The sequence below is a fragment of the Pongo pygmaeus genome, chromosome 13 (genome assembly GCF_028885625.2).
Source record: "Pongo pygmaeus isolate AG05252 chromosome 13, NHGRI_mPonPyg2-v2.0_pri, whole genome shotgun sequence".
NCBI classification, from domain to species: Eukaryota; Metazoa; Chordata; class Mammalia; order Primates; family Hominidae; genus Pongo; species Pongo pygmaeus.
In genome coordinates, this window is record NC_072386.2 from 87,954,688 (window position 1) to 87,972,149 (window position 17,462).

Consider the following 17,462-nt stretch of genomic DNA (forward strand, 5'->3'; position numbering starts at 1 on the left):
AGTTGCAGATCAAACTGGCCAACATGGTGAAACCCCGTCTACTAAAAATACAAAAAAAATTAGCTGGGCGTGGTGGTGCATGCCTGTAGTCCCAGCTACTCGGGAGGCTGAGGCAGGAGAATCTCTTGAACCCAGGAGGCAGAGGTTGCAGTGAGCTGAGATTGCGCCACTGCACCCCAGCCTGGGCAAAAGAGTGAGACTCCATCTCAAACAAACAAACAAACATGGGACGAAAAGCATGGAAATGTGCTAAGACTTCTACCTGCAGGGAGCCACAGGAAACCAAACCTGTTCCCTGCTGCTGCTATGATTGCAGTTGCTCTACTGGCCCTGAGAACGATTGTTTGGATAGTGACCAGCATGGATGTGTTTAAAAGAGGTCCCTTTACCAGGTGCGGTGGCTGATGCCTATAATCCCAGTACTTTGTGAGGCTGAGGTGGGCAGATCACTTGAGGTCAGGAGTTTGAGACCAACATGGCCAGTGTGGCGAAACCCCATCTCTACTAAAAATACAAAAATTAGCCGGGTGTGGTGGCGCACACTTGTAATCCCAGCAACTTGGGAAGCTGAGGCAGGAGAATCGCTTGAACCCCAGGGGAAAAGGTTACAGTGAGCTGAAATCACGCCACTGCACTCCAGCCCGGGCAACAGAGCAAGACTGTCTCAAAAAAAGAAAAAGAGGTCCCTTTAAATTTCCTTCAAGTGAAAACAAGACAGCACTGCCTAGAGCCCGCTCTCTGCCTGCAATGTCCTGCAGTGCCCAGGAAAAGCTGTTTGTAGTCACACTGCCTCCTGCTAAGATGGGAACAGTAAGCAGACAACAGCTCTTTCTGGCCCTCATCTCCCCATGCATGAGTCTCTTTTCCAGATGCCTGTATCCTAATCCCATTTCCCCCTGGCTTCACTCTTAGACTTCTTTCAAATCTTTACATACTTAAAAATGAACACCATGGAGTCAACCAGACCTTTGTGCTTCCTGATCAAAGAAGACAATAGTGCTTATGTAGTCTTGGTGGCGGGAGAAAAAGAAATCAAATCGGAATCTGATCAAGTCTCTAGTCCTGAGTTGTTAATACAGTAGCTACTAGCCACATGTGGCTGACAAGCACTTGTACTATAATAGGGGTGACATACATACTGGATCTCAAGGACTTAGCACGAAAAAAAGTAAACTAATGATTTTTTATATTGATTACATGTTGAAATAATATTTTTGATATATTGCATTAAGAAAACCGTATTATGTAAATTAATCTCATCTATTTTTTACTTTTAAAGACATGGCTACTACAAAATGTAAAATTGCGTAGCTCACATTATACTTCTATTAGCACTACTCTAAATCTAATGATCAACTTATAGGAAATAAAGAGGACAGAGAAATATATCTTGGGAATACAATTAGTATTGTCCAGATTATGGGAAACTCTAAAGGTCAAATGACCCAGTTCCTTCAAAAATAAACTGCAAGAAGGGAAAAAAAAGATGGAAACAAATCTATAGGTTGAAAGACACTTAAAGAGACATACTGATGAATCACAATGAATGAACCTTGTTTAAATCCTAATAGAAATGAAACTTAAAAAGTATGAGACAACCGGGAATTGAGTGACTAAACCAACTAGATGTTTGATAATTTATTAAGGAATCAGTTAAAATGTTTTAAGATGTGATACCGTTTTGCATCTTTTAAAACAAATTTTTATCTTTTAGACATATCTACTAAAAATATTTACAAATGAAATGGCCTGACATTGGGGTTGCCTTCAAAATAATCCAAGATGGGAGAAGGGATGGGGTATAGGTGAGAGCTGGCCATTAATCAGTTAACTGCTAAAGCTGCATGATAGGTACATAGAACTTCACTATATTATTTTCTCTACTTTTTTAATGTTTAAAACTTTTCATAGTAAAAACTACAATAAAACCCCAAAAAACCTGCCAAACAAATGTCTTTCAACCATTTCCCATGGAGAAGATGGGGAAAAAACATTCTAGAGCACAGTGAAAACTGCTGTGGTGTTGTAAGCAACTTGCTTCCTGTAACAAAAGGCCTGTGTGCTCTATTCTGCTGATGAACTGTTTACTAGTAATAATTACACTCTTCCCAGACTGCTTGCTGTCTTTGGAAAGAGAAAACAACTACTTGATAAACCATCACCAAGAAGAATAAGATAGGTCACTCTAAGAGGTGAGTCTTCAACCCCACAGCACCACAGAGAAACAGTATAAGCACTGGATGCAGCCAAGTGTTAGCCACCCAACAGCTGCTTTAGAGAGGACTCATGACTGCTGCTGATCACAGTGCCTAGCTTTCTTATTTGTCTATTAAGTTTTGTCCCTGTGAATTAAAGCACAATCTTCTAAAAGCAAGCATACCAGGCTTCTTGTAGGAGATCTTTTTGGGGCTGATCCCCATGGGCACGATTTCTTCAAATACACCAACACGCAATTCTGGAAAACAGTGAGCTCCTCCTTTGCTGGTCTAGCCAATGAGAAACAAAACAGAATACAGTCTTGCTGTCCCATCTCCAGGTATAAGACAAGTGCCAATATAAGAATGATGGTCTGTTTTGTAATAACAATAGCTGAAGTCTTAAAAAAAACTAGTTAGGGCCCAGAATGTTCCAGATAATTCAACACTGATAAATATTTATTGCATACCTGCCATGTGCAGGAATGTTAAGCTGAAAAGGTGTTTCTTTAGGTGTAAGCATTTAATTATAAAACTGCAACACCGCTGAGCAATTCTAACATGTGACTATACCCAGTTTTCATTCTTTTCCTATCACTGCCAGCATGAACGCTAGCAAGGCATTTCCCATCACCTTATCACTTATTATGACAAGGTATAAAGTCACTCAAACAAAGCATCCCACCTGTGAGAGCACCAACTTTATTCCCCCATGTGGTATGAAGTGTTAATCTTACAATTCCAGATTTACTAAAAACACAGTGATCTGCTGACCAGGCTGGTGGTCTCTCAAGTGAGCTAATATGTCCAAGATTTGGAGTCCCAGATTGCATGAGCTGTAACATCCTTATTTTATAAGAAGGGATACTGAGGTCTAGAGCACTAGCTGGTCCAAAATCCTATGGTGACTCAGTGGAAGAAGGGGGACGAGCACACTCCTTCTATTGCACTGTCTCGTAACCTAAAGAGAAAAGCACATTTAAAGGGGAAAGGGGGCAGGTGCGGTATCTCATATCTCAGCACTATGGGAGGGTGACGTGGGAGGACTGCTTGAACCCAAGAGTTCGAGACCAGCCTGGGCAACATAGTGAGACCCCGTCTCTACAAAAAAATTAGCCAGACATGGTGGTGCATGCCTATGGTCCTAGCTACCTGGGAGGATCACCTGAGCCCAGGGAGGTTGAGGCTGCAGTGAGCCATGATCACGCCACTGCACTCCAGCCTGGGTGACAGAGCAAGATCCTGTCAAAAAACCAAACAAAAAACTCCTCAAGCCCCAAAAAATAAAGGGGAGAGGGTACTTACTTGGCACTGCTTATTTCTCTACTTTGAACTCCTCTTCAATAACATGCACAGAGGCAGAAGCAGATGGCTCTAGATCCATTTAATTTTCATTTTCTCTTACCTTAAAGTCATCTTTACACAGGTCATCCTTAAACAATGGGAAGGAAAGCATGACTTCCACATAGAGTCTGGTAGCCAATTTGCTTCCACCAACTGTCCCATTGATTCCTTCTGCAGCAATTCGAATCTGAGACACAAGACGGTGAGAAAGAGAACAGACTGTTCTTAGCTTGGTTATCTTTCCAGGGAAGAACAATAGGCTCATGTGTGTCAATGAGTTTAACAGGAAAAGCAGAGACGCTGCTGAGGACACCAAAGTGTTACTGGACAAAGATATCTGTGTTTTTCTTTTTTATTTTAAACTTTTAAGTCCAGGGATACAAGTGCAGGTTTGCTCTGCAGGTAAAACTGTGTCATGGGGGTTTATTGTGCAGATTATTTCACCACCCAGGTATTAAGCTTAGTACCCCTTAGTTATGCTTCCTGATCCTCTCCCTCCTTCCACCCTCCACCCTCCAAAAGGCCCCAGTGTCTGTTGTTCCCCTCATGTGTCCATGTGTTCTCATCATTTAGCTCCCACTTATAAGTGAAAATATGTAGTATTTGGTTTTCTCTTCCTGCGTTAGTTTGCTAAGGATAATGGCTCCCAGCTCCACCCAAGTCCCTGCAAAGGACATGATCTTGTTCTTTTTTATAGCTGCATAGTATTCCCACATTTTCTTTATCCAGTTTATCACTGATGGGCATTAGGTTGATTCCGTGTCTTTGCTACTGTGAACAGTGCTGCAATGAACATATGCATACATGTGTCTTTATAAGAGAACAATTTATATTCTTTTGGGTACATACCCAGTAACGGGATTGCTGGGTCGAATGATAGTTCTGTCTTTAGGTCTTTCAGGAACTACCACACTGTCTTCCACAATGGTTGAGCTAACTTATACTCCCACCTATAGTGTATAAGTATTCCTTTTTCTCTACAACCTCACCAGCATCTGTTATTTTTTGACTTTTTAATAACAGCCATTCTGACTGGTGTGAGATGGATACCTGTTTGTTTTTTAAGACACAGTCTTGCTCTGTTGCCCAGGCTGGAGTGCAGTAGCACAATCTCGGCTCACTGCAGCCTCCACCTCCTGGGTTCAAGCGATTCTCCTACCTCAGCCTCCTGAGTAGCTGGGATTACAGGCATGCGCCACCAAGCCCCGCTAATTTTTGTATTTTTAGTAGAGAGGAGGTTTCGCCATGTTGGCCAGGCTGGTCTCCAACTCCTGGCCTCAAGTGATCTACCCGCCTTGGCCTCCCAAAGTGCTGGGATTACAGGCACAAGCCGCCGTGCCCAGCTGGATACCTGTATTTTTCTAAAATGGCATAGCCTACAGTTCAGATGAGGTATTCTGTTTCATGCATGCTGAACAAGAGAATGTGAATAAAACTCCTGGAAAGCCCCATTTGCTATGGAGCTACAACAGTCCGACAGCCAAAGAAGTGAATTCTGAGCTTAATCTAAATCCAGGTAGCTTAACAGAGTCCTCCACAGAGGTCAGCAGATCTAGGCTCAAGATTAAGCTCTGCGACTCACTTGCATGTAGCTGTGAGAAAGTTAATTGACTTTTCTGAATCTTAATTTCTTTATATGAATAAAAAGGGAACTAAAGAGCACCAGAAATGAAAAGAACTGCTGAGGAGATACTATCAAAATCCTAAAGCACAGAGCACTTCTGAGGGCAGAGGGTATACATGAGCATGTATCCCTGCATGGTGTTTGGAGGACAGCCCACCACTGCAAACCCATCCACCGGAATACACGTTCCACATGGGTGTGTGTCTGCTTTGCTCACCAGCATATCCCCTAGAACAGTGCCTGCCACATAGTAGGCACTCAATACGATTTGTTGAATAAATGAATGTGCATCCATATCTGGAGCTCTTTGCCATCTCAAGTCCCATATTCTCTTTGAAATGCTCCCCTGGTTAGCGGACATTAGAGCCTGGGGTAAAGCCCCAGCCTTAAGAGGCAATGTTCTGGGGGCCCTGCAGAGTTGGTTGTTTTCGTACTACAAAATCCTGTGGATGAGTTTAAAGATGGATCATCTTTAAAGGGAACTGAGCTCTCTAAAGAAAAGTGCTAGCAAGGGCAGCACATGTGGCATCATGGCACTGTCTGGAAAAAGAGATGATTTAATTCAAGGTCCTATATTGTTCTAGTCATATAACACTGATATATACCAGTACTTCATAATTTGAAAATTTTTAATGGCTGTCCTTTTTTAGGGTCCAGAGAAGACACATCAGTTGATGCCTCACTTGATCAATTTTTTTTTTTTGAGACAGAGTCTCGCTGTGTCGCCCAGACTGCAGTGCAGTGGCGCAATCTCGGCTCACTGCAAGCTCCGCCTCCCGGGTTCACACCATTCTCCTGCCTCAGCCTCCCAAGTAGCTGGGACTACCGGTGCCCGCCACCACGCCCAGCTAATTTTTTGTATTTTTAGTAGAGACGGGGTTTCACCGTGTTAGCCAGGATGGTCTCAATCTCCTGACCTCGTGACCTGCCTGCCTCGGCCTCCCAAAGTGCTGGGATTACATCGCACCCAGCCCTACTTGATCAACTCTTTAGGGTATGGATATAAAACAAGATTCATGGCACAAGCCAATGCCAACTCATTGGAAGTGGTATATAATTTTAAACTTTGAAAGAACATAAAAGACATAAACATATACATGTGTGTAATGTAATCAGAGAATATTTTAGGAAAATAAAAACCATCGATAACCCTACATGCCTAGATAATCCTTACTAACATTTTGGTATACACAACCTTCCATGTTTATACATGCACTTCTGGTTTTGTCATGAACATGCATTCATTCCTTCATTCTATATTCTCCAAATATCTACTGAGGGTCTACTACATGCTAAGCTCTGTTCCAGCACTGAGAATACATCAATTAAGACCAAAATTCCTGTCCTCATGAAGCTTATAAATGAAGATTATACTTTCAGATAGTAATAAATTCTCTGAAAAGCAGAAAGGGATAGAACGTGACGAGATCTGGAGAGGACTACTTCAGATTGGAGCTCTAAGGAGACAGTATGTGAGCCGAGATCTGAAGTGGGGTATGCGCCATGTGAAGGTGCAGGGAAGAGCACTCTAGAGAGGAAGGAAACAGCAAATGTCAATACCCTGAGCTGGTAAATGATCCTAGCAGGTTCTAGAAAATTAAGAAGCTTGGAATCACACCTCTATGTATAGTACTGTAAAATGTTTTCCAGAGTTCCATGACAAAGATTCCAGGTCACATCCAGACTCCTTGAGAAACAGTGCTGCAGTCTAGTGAAGCCAGTTCTGGGCACGGGAGAGGGAAGCAGGAAGCCTATGACATCTCTGCTACACAGGCTACTGTCCCCACTACCAACTTATAGTGGACTACATAGAAAAATAGAGCCCAATCAGTGTAAGAATCAGAAAACCCACTCCAAAATGGTTTCTGACTACAGCAGGTAGGATGAAGTATGTATGTCTAAGTACCTCTCTTGGGGTAGGCTAGTAGATTCTTTTCTAATTTATTTTAATCTCAGAACCCAAAGAGAAGACAAGCACATCTGCTCCCTATATAGCTAGGGCAGAGCATGCTCTAAACTCGTGCACTAGACTTTGAACCCCCAGGATTCTCTAACAGAAATCCTTCAAAGCTCCTTAGTGAGGAAGGCCTTGTAAGAAACTGAGAAGAACAATCATTAGCATTTATTCAGCACTTGCTATGAGACAGAAGCATTACATTATAATCCTGAAAGGCAGATATCATAATCCCCGTTTTACAGAAAAGGAAACAAAAGCTCAGAGAAATCAAGTAACTTGCCCAATGGTATAGCTGATAGCTGGTAAATCTGGGATTCAAAACCAGATCTTACTAGCTCCCAATCTTATAACTTTTCCTTTCCAAAGCCTTCAATGTATCCCCTCAAATTTTGAGGCAATAAGGAATACACAGCAATAGAGTAGAGGCTTTTTTCCCATAATTCCACAACTGTCAGGTTCTTCTCTTTCCCTACTTAGGCACTGTTATTTTGCCAAATCTCCAAACACAAAACTCTCATTAAACTGGGCACGTATCCTTGACACCTAGGAATTTATATCCAAGATCTAGGCAAGTGCTGCCACCTTGTGGGTAAGATCCCTCACTGCTAATTTAGCACTTGGGTTGGGCCAAGAATAATAATCTGCCTCTAAACGAAGAGGCTGTTTTCAAACCTTGTACATTCAGGTTTACTGTGAGAGTATCCATCTTTCAGGGTGTGGAAGTTTTCTGAACAGGAATGGTGATGAATGTATTCAATATTATTTATTTATTTACACCAGGAATTGTGCTAGGAATTAGGGATACAGTGGTTGAAAAAAATAAAGCTTTTCCCCTTTAGGAGCTTACAGACTATGGGAGGTCACAGATGGACAAATGTTATGAAAAATAATTACAAGATGCCATGAGAGAGTGCACTGGGAAAAATGAATTTAGATTGACAGGAAAGGTCTCTTTGAGGAAGTGTCATGAAAACTGAAAACTAAGCTTGAGTAAAAATCAGACTGGAGCAACAGAGTGGGTGTAGGAGAGTTCCTTGAAGATAGTTTGCTTGTAAGAAGGCCCAAGGACAGAAAAGAACTCAGTGGGTTCCAAAAAACTGAAAGACCATGTTGCTGGAGTATAATGAGCAAAGAACAGTATCAGATGAGAGGAAAAGGTAAGAAGGGGCCAACTCACGCAGGAACCTAAGGGCATTTTTAAGGCACTGGATTTCCTCCATATGCACTGGAAGTGGCGGCCACTGAAAGAGTTTGAGGAGGGAGTGATGTGATTTGATTCACCTTTTAGGATCATTATGGCTGTGTGGAGAATGGATTAAGTGGCGGGCAGGGATGGCAAGCTGAAGAGTAATTTGAAAGCTACTGAATGGACTGGGTAAGAGAGGGTGGTGGTTTGGTCTAAAGTGGTGAGTGTGGAAGACAGAAGGGAATGGAATTAAGGAATATTTGAAGAGGTGGAAATGGCAGGCCTTGGTGATGAACTGAATGAGGTAAATGAAATCATTATCTGTTAGAAAACATGGATGTGAAAAATATCACTGATCAATTCAGACCTGGGTCATATGTTGGGAAAGATGAAACAAGGCAGCACAGTGTCATAACCAGAGGGGGTTTCAGGGGGAAACTAGTTCACTTCCTTTCGATTTAAATTTTGAAAATCATATAAAAGACATAGACATATGCATGTGTGTAATGTAATCAGAGAATATTTTAGGAAAATAAAAACCATCGATAATCCTACATGCCTAGATAATCCTTACTAACATTTTGGTATACACAACCTTCCATGTTTATACATGCACTTCTGGTTTTGTCATGAACATGCATTCATTCCTTCATGCTATATTCTCCAAATATCTATTGAAGGTCTACTACATGCTAAGCTCTGTTCCAGCACTGAGAATACATCAATTAAGCCCAAAGTTACTGTCCTCATGAAGCTTATAAATGAAGATTATACTTTCAGATAGTAATAAATCTTTTGAAAAGCAGAAAGGGATAGAACGTGACGAGATCTGGAGAGGACTACTTCAGACTGGAGCTCTAAGGAGACAGTATGTGAGCCAAGATCTGAAGTGGGGTATGCGCCATGTGAAGGTGCAGGGAAGAGCACTCTAGAGAGGAAGGAAACAGCAAATGTCAATACCCTGAGCTGGTAAATGACCCTGGCAGGTTCTAGAAAATTAAGAAGCAACTTGGAATCACACCTCTATGTTCTATAAAATGTTTTTCCAATTAATATATCATGAACATTTCCCCATACCGGGGTCAGCAAATTATCCTTGCTTTTGCATGTAGTTTTATTCAAACAAAGCCATCCAATTCTTTTACATTATTATCTATAGTTGCTCTCATGCTATAACAATACTGAATAGTTTTTTGTGCAACACCTAAAATTATCTACTATCTGGTTCTTCAAGAAAAAGTTTGCTGATTCCTGGTTTATGCCAGTAAATATTCTTATAAAATACCATGTTAATAGCTGCCTAATATTCTACTTAAATGCCCAGCAGAATTCCCTAACAGTGAATCTTTTTTATAATGAGCACAGCATTTGCAATCCAAAGTTGGCAGGCAAGATGGACCCAGTGAAGGAAGGAATATAGGAGAAGGTGTTACCTTGCCTGTGAGGTGCAGCTGCTGACACAGAGCTGTCTGCCAGGCACAGATCCACTGGGGATCCTCCAGGTCACGGTAGCAGTAATAAAGGAGCACCTCCCCTTCTTCACTGCCCTGGCCACTATAAAATGAAAATCCAAGGCAAAGAGCATTTGAGTCGCTGGCATAAAAAAGTCACAATTCATAAAGTATACCCAGGCAGTCTGAGGGAAGGCTAAGATGAAGACATTCATGCCTGCCTTTGCTCTGATTATTGTTTTCCTCCTGAAATGAGAAGCAACTTCTTTTTATATTTGCTCTACAGAAGACAGTATCTGCACTGAACTTACTTTACAAAAAGTGAGTTTACTTTGATCCCTCATTTAATGGTCACATCCAAGAAACAGGTATTAGTAACTCCAATTCATAGAAAAGTTAGAAATTTGGTTCCATTCTGGCTTATCCTCTCACATAAGGCAGTATCTGTATGAATCATCATACAAAAAAGTCTCACTTCCATTTATTCTTATAACCCTCTTTCTATGATGCAGGTTATTATTATCCCCATTTTACAGCTGAATAAATTGAGGCCAATTCCTCCCAAGTCAGACAGCCAGAAAGTGATAGTAAGGACCTAAACGCCAGTCTTCTGACACCAGATCTATACTCTTTCTACTGCACTGGGCTGTCTTATACCAACTAGCTGGGCAGGTCTTTCATCACTTCTGGGCCTTGGTTTCCTCATCTATAAAATCAGAGAATGGAAATAAACTATATTTTCCAAAGTATGTTATGAAGCTGTTCTATAAAATTGTTTGGAAACCCTGCAGACAGCATCTCCCCCCTTAAGAATCACAGCCAAAGCCTCTTAAAGGCTCTGAGAAGTCTTGCAGTAACAACATTTTGACTGAGTGCTTCCCAAATTTGTCTTTAATACCTCTTTTTTCAATACCTTGTTAGCATCCTCTAGAACCAGTGTTCCACAGAACATATTTTAGGGAATACTACAGTACATGACAATTAAGGTCCTGTCCAGCTCTGGAGTCTGAGTCCCTCCTCAACAGCCTCATCATATTTCAGGGCCTAGTCTCCTCCATGCTTTCCATGCTCCTCCATGAAACCTTCTTGTCTATTTTAGATCCTATTTTCCTTTCTCTAAGCTCCTATAACAAATTAGTCTCTGTACCATACAGTTCAACTGATAATTATGTAACCTGTATCATCTGCTAATTGCCTCATGTGTCTTTTTCTTTGTTTTTCTAACTAGTAAGTAAATTCCCTGAAGTGTGGGGCCATATGAAATGGAAGGGCCATATATGTATAGCACAGTGTAGTTCACAACTGCTCATACTATCACCGTCCTATATAACTCATTCTGCAGTACTGGGAGGTAGGCAAGGCAGGCATTATTATTCCAATTTTAGAGGTGAGGAATTGAAGGTACAGAAAATTTTAGTGACTAGCTCAAGTGTGACTTCTACTTCAACTTGCTTTCTTTCTCCTTTCCAATAAGTAAAAGGGAATGTGGCACTGAGTAGTAATGACAAAAATTGATCAAATTTGGACTACAGTTGACCCGTGAGCAACGCGGGTTTGAACTGTGCAGGTCCACTTACTTGTAGATCTTTTTGTGCCTCTAGCACTCATGCGGCAACAAGACCAATCCCTCTTCCTCCTCAGCCTACTCAATGTGAAGGTGACAAAGATGAAGACCTTTATGACGAGCCACTTCCACTAAAAGAATAGTAAATATATATTGTGATTTTCTTTTTCTTTTTCTTTTTTTTTTTTTGTAGGGCAGGGTCTTACTATGTTGCCCAGACTGGTCTTGAACTCCTGGCCTAATGTGATCTTCCTGCCTTGGCCCTCCACAATGCTGGGATTATAGGAATGAGTCACTGCACCTGGCCTCTTATGATTTTCTTAATAACATTTTCTCTAGCTTACTTTAATACAGTATACAACATATAATATACATAACATAGAAAGATGTGTTCATTGACTGTTTACATTATTGATAAGGCTTCAGTCAACAGGAGGCTATTAGTATAGTTTTGGGGGAGTTAAAAGTTATACGCAAATTTTCAACTGCCCCTAATCCTTGGATTCCTGACCCCGCGTTTTTCAAGGATCAACTGTATTTCTATTTACCAAATAGTTCAATAATTGCTTAGTCGTTCAAGGGTCAACTGTATTTCTATTTACTAAATAGTTCAATAATTGCTTAAAGTCAGAAAGTTGTCCTCTGGAATTCTGTAATATGACTTGGTGAGTTTTTCAAGGCCAGGATCTAAACATCTAATCCTATGATTCAGTTTTAAAAGTTAATACACTTCCTAAAACATATTCAGCTCAGAAAACTGTATTTGGCAATAAAAACCTGATATTGCTTGGCGGTGTCCCCACCCAAATCTCATCTTGAATTGTAACTCTCACAATTCCCACGTGTCATCGGAGGAATGCAGTGGGAGGTAATTGAATCATGGGGGTAGGTCTTTCCCATGCTGTTCTCATGACAGTGAATAACTCTCATGAGAGTTGATGGTTTTAAAACTGGGAGTTTTCCTGTACAAGCTTTCTCTCTTTGCCTGCTGCCATCCATGTAAGATGTGACTTGCTCCTCCTTGCCTTCCACCATGATTGTGTGGCGTCCCCTACCATGTGGAACTGTAAGTCCATTAAACCTCTTTCTTTTGTAAATTTCCCAGTCTTGGGTATGTCTTTATCAGCAGCATGAAAATGAACTAATACAATAAATTGGTACTAGTAGAGTGGGGTGCTGCTGAAAAGATACCCAAAAAGGTGGAAGTGATTTTGGAACTAGGTAACAGGCAGAGGCTGGAACAGTTTGGAGGGCTCGGAAGAAGACAAGAAAATGTGGGAAAGTTTGGAACTCCCTAGAGACCTGTTGAATGGCTTTGACCAAAATGCTGATGATGACATGGACAATGAACTTCAGGCTGAGGTGGTCTCAGATGGAGATGAGGAACTTCTTGGGAACTGGGGCAAAGGTGACTCTTGTTATGTTTTAGCAAAGAGACTGGTGGCATTTTGCCCCTGACCTAGAGATTTGGGGAACTTTGAACTTGAAAGAGAAGATTTAGGGTATCAGCAAATCATTCAAGAGGTGATTTGGGTGCTGTTAAAGGCATTCAGTTTTATAAGGGAAGCAAAACATAAAAGTTCAAAAAATTTGCAGTCTGACAATGCAATAGAAAAGGAAATCCCATTTTCTGAGGAGAAATTCAAACTGGCTACAGAAATTTGCATGAGTAATGTGGAGCCAAATGTTAGTCCCAAAGACAAAGGGGAAAATGTCTCCAGGGCATGTCAGAGGTCCTTATGACAGCCCCTCCTATCACATGCCTTGTTGTGGGAAGTCAGGGACCCTGAACAGAGGGACCAGCTGAAGCCATAGCAGAAGAACATAAGTTGTGAAGATTTCATGGACATTTATTAGTTCCCCAAATTAATACTTTTATAATTTCTTATGCCTGTCTTTACTGCAATCTCTAAAGGTAAATTGTGAAGATTTCATGGACATTTATCACTTCCCCAATCAATACTCTCATAATTTCCTATGCCTGTCTTTAATCTCTTAATCCCGTCATCTTCATAAGCTGAGGATGTATGTCACCTCAAGACCCTGTGAAGATTGCGTTAATTGCACAAATTGTTTGTAAAACATGTGTGTTTGAACAATATGAAATCTGGGCACCCTGAAAAAGAACATGGTAACAGCGATGTTCAGGGAACAAGGGAGGTAACTATAAGGTCTGACTGCCTGCGGGGCCGGGCAGAACAGAGTCATATTTTTCTTATTGAAGAAAACGAGTAGGAGAAATATCGCTGAATTCTTTTCCCAGGAAGGAATAACCCTGGGAAGGGAATCCATTCCCGGGTGGTCCTATGTACGGACACTCTGGGGGTGTCTGTCTGCCTTATGCGGTTGAAGATAAGGGATGAAATACGCTCTGGTCTCCTGCGGTGCCCCCAGGCTTGCTAGGATTAAGAAATTCCAGCCTGGCGAATTCTAGTCAGACCGGTTCTCTGCTCTTGAACCCTGTTTCCTGTTAAGATGTTTATCAAAGACAATGTGTGCACAGTGGGACATGAAACCTCATCAGTAATTCTAATTTTGCCCTGGCCTTGTGACCTTGCTCTGCCTTTCCGCCCTTGTGATCTTTTTTATTGCCATTTGAAGCACGTGATCTCTGTGATCCACTCCCTATTCGTACACCCTTCCCTTTTTGAAATCCCTAATAAAAACATGCTGGTTTTGTGGCTCAGGTGGGCATCACGGAACCTACCGACATGTGATGTCACCCCCGGAGACCCAGCTGTAAAATTTCTCTCTTTTGTACTCTTTCTCTTTATTTCTCAGACCGGCCGACACTTAGAGAAAATAGAAAAGAACCTACGTTGAAATATTGAGGGCTGGTTCCCCCAATAATGCCTGAGGGTCTAGGAGGAAAAAATGGTTTCATGGGCCAAACCCTGGGTCCCCCTGCTGTGGGCAGTCTAGGGACTTGGTGCCCTGCATCCCAGCCACTCTAGCTGTGACTGAAAGGGGCCAATGTAGAATTCAGGCCATGGTTCCAGAGGGTGCAAGCCCCAAGCCTTGGCAGCTTCCAGGTGGTGTTGAGCCTGTGAGTGCATAGAAGTCAAGAATCAGGGTTTGGGAACCTCTGCCTAGATTTCAGAGGATGTATGGAAACACCTGCATGCCCAGGCAGAAGTTTGCTGCAGGGGCAGGGCCTTCATGGAAAACCTCTGCTAGGGCAGTGCGGAAAGGAAATGTGGGGTCAGAGCCCCAACACAGAGTTCCCACTGAGGCACCGCCTAGTGGAGCTATGAGAAGAGGGCCATGGTCCTCCAGATCCCAGAATGGTAGATTCACTGACAGCTTGCACTGTGCGCCAAAAAGATGCAGACACTCAACCCCAGCCCATGAAAGCAGTCAGGAGGGAGGCTATACCCTGCAAAGCCACAGAGGTGGAGTTGCCCAATATCATGGGAACCAACCCCTTGCATCAGCATGACCTGGATGTGAGACACGGAGTCAAAGGAGATCATTTTAGAGCTTTAAAATTTGACTGCCCTGCTGGATTTAGGCCTTGCATGGGGCCTGTGGCCCCTTTGTTTTGGCCAATTTCTCCCATTTGGAATGGCTGTATTTACTCAATGCCTGTGTCCCCATTGTATCTAGGAAGTAACTAACTTGCTTTTAACAGGCTCATAGGCAGAAGGGATTTGCTTTGTCTCGGATGAGATTTCAGACTGTGGACTTTTGAGTTAATGCTGAAATAAGACTTTGGAGACTGTTGGGAAGGCATAATTGGTTTTTAAATGTAAGGACATGATATTTGGGAGGGGACAGGGGCAGAATGATATGGTTCGATTGTGCCTCCACCCAAATCTCTCTAGAATTGTAACTCTCACAGTTCCCACGTGTCATGGGAGGACCCTAGTGGGAGGTAATTGAATCATGGGGATGAGTCTTTCCCATGTTGTTCTTGTGATAGTAAGTCTCACGAGAACTGATGGTTTTAAAAACAGGAGTATCCCTGCACAAGCTCTCTCTCTTTGCCTGCTGCCATCTATGTAAGATGTGACTTGCTCCTCCTTGCCTTCCACCATGATCATCAGGTCTCCCCTGCCATGTGGAACTGTTAAGTCCATTAAACCTCTTTCTTTTGTAAATTGCCCAGTCTTGGATATGTCTTTATCAGCATGAAAACAGACTAATACAAAACTCTTTTTTAAGCTCTGACATTACGTAGGGTAGAGGAATCATTAATGTCTCTGTGTCTTCCCACTTGTTTTTGAAAATAATATACTTTTCTTTCTTTACCTCTCCTCCCTAAAGAATATGTAGAATGGTCTCCAAGAAACCTTGCAAACAGGCTGGATGCAGTGGCTCACACCTGTAATCCCAGCACTTGGGAGGCCAAGGTGAGCAGATCACCTGAGGTCAGGAGTTTAAGACTAGTCTGGCCAACATGGTGAAACCCTGTCTCTACTAAAAATACAAATTAACTGGGTATGGTGGTGCATGCCTGTAATCCCAGCTACTCGGAAGGCTGAGGCAGGAGAATCACTTGAACCTGGGAAGCAGAGGCTGCAGTGAGCCAAGATCACACCACTGCACTCTAGCCTGGGTGACAGAGTGAGACTCTGTCTCAAAAAAAAAAAAGAAAAAACCTCACAAACAATGTCAACTGACTGGGTATATGCTGCTGCACAGGCTATGGTCTTTGGCTATATATAGTATGCATGTTATTGGCCTAACTTAGGCCTCTAGAATTCTGTGCCTTAAGGATCTAGCTGTTGCAAGTAGTTAAGATTCTGACAGAATAGGTAAAGTGCAGGCAGTGCTGCCAGGTAATACACACTAAAAAGTAACAACTCTGAGGTATGGTGCCCAGCCTCCAAGATGATCCCTGATGATCCTGCCTCCTGGTATTTAGACCCTTGTGTAGTTCTTTCCTACACTGTACTGAGGTTAGTCTATGTGACCAATAGCATCAATAAAAAGTGATGGTATGGCAATCTGAGATTAGGTCATAAAAGACTGTGGTTTCTGCCTTGGTGTCTCTGTCTCTCACACATCACATGCCATGTCATGAGAGCACTCAGGCAGCCTATGAAGAGACCCCCATAGAGAGGAATGGAGGCCTCTGACTAAAAGCCACTGAAAAAACAAGCCTGCCACCAACCACATGAGTGAACCTGGAAACAGATTTACTGGCCCCAGTCTATCAATGAGATGACTGTAACTTCATGAGAGACTCCGAGCTAGTACCACCAACCATGCTGCTGTAAGCTGAATTTGGTACACAGCAATAATACAGAGAGTTTGGATCTAGAATTAGAAGAGAGGGAGGAGAGGTAACAGAAGAGTAAGTCTGAGCCTTCTTAGTAAAAAGACAAACTTTTATACCTTGGCATCCTACTTAAGTTCATCCTGATGGCATTAAAGCACTCAGAAAAAGTTCAATCACATTCACTATACTCTGTTTAATTATGCAACTAAAAAATAGTCTAATGCAGTTTGAAAGACTCCAGAAAAAAAAAAAGGTTAAATCAAAGAAAGATTAGATGCTTTAAAATGTAAGCTACATTTACCTGCTTTCTGAAAAATTTACTATGTGCAATGCTACATTCCCCAATAAACCTAATAAATGATGCATTTTTCTGGATACGTATATTTGAAATCATACAGATAATGATATCTAGCTTAAAAGAAACCCCTCCTTTTTTTCTGCTTAGTTTTTCCTGCCCTATTTATCTAAAAATGTTTAAAGCATGGCACAGTTTACAAGTGAAATACACAGATCTTAAGTGTAAAGTTTGATCATTTTTGACACAGGTATACCTGTGTAATCCACACCACTATCAAAACCAGAACATTTCCAATACCTCAAAAAATCTCTTGTGTATTCCCAAACTTTCTGCCAGAACCTTTCTATCATCATATATTGGTTTTGCCTTCAAGTACATGAAATCAGAAAATACGTATTGTGTTCTCTGGCTATTTTCACTCAGCATAAGGATTTTCTCATTCACCCATATATGTTCTTGAATATTAGCAGTTCATAGCACTTTATTGTCGTGCAATATTCTTACATGACTATACCAGTTTATTCATTCTCCTGTTGATGGATATTTGCAGTTGTTTCGTTTTTTGTTATTATGAATAAAACTGCTATGAGCATTCTTGTACAAGGCTTTCTGTGGATAT

The 17,462-nt window shown here is 41.8% G+C and overlaps 1 protein-coding gene across 4 annotated transcripts in view; it reads right to left on the reverse strand.

The window, feature by feature from the left end:
* TSTD2 (thiosulfate sulfurtransferase like domain containing 2) overlaps positions 1 to 17,462 on the reverse strand; it is a 33,148-nt gene that overhangs the window by 7,748 nt on the left and 7,938 nt on the right. For all 4 annotated transcript variants that reach the window (XM_054502177.2, XM_054502176.2, XM_063649747.1 and 1 more), the window contains 3 exons: positions 9,740 to 9,860; positions 3,601 to 3,726; positions 2,381 to 2,486 (listed from right to left, as the gene is read on the reverse strand). In XM_054502177.2, coding sequence (XP_054358152.1) covers positions 2,381 to 2,486; positions 3,601 to 3,726; positions 9,740 to 9,860 — 353 coding nt within the window. The remainder of the gene's footprint in view (positions 1 to 2,380; positions 2,487 to 3,600; positions 3,727 to 9,739; positions 9,861 to 17,462) is intronic.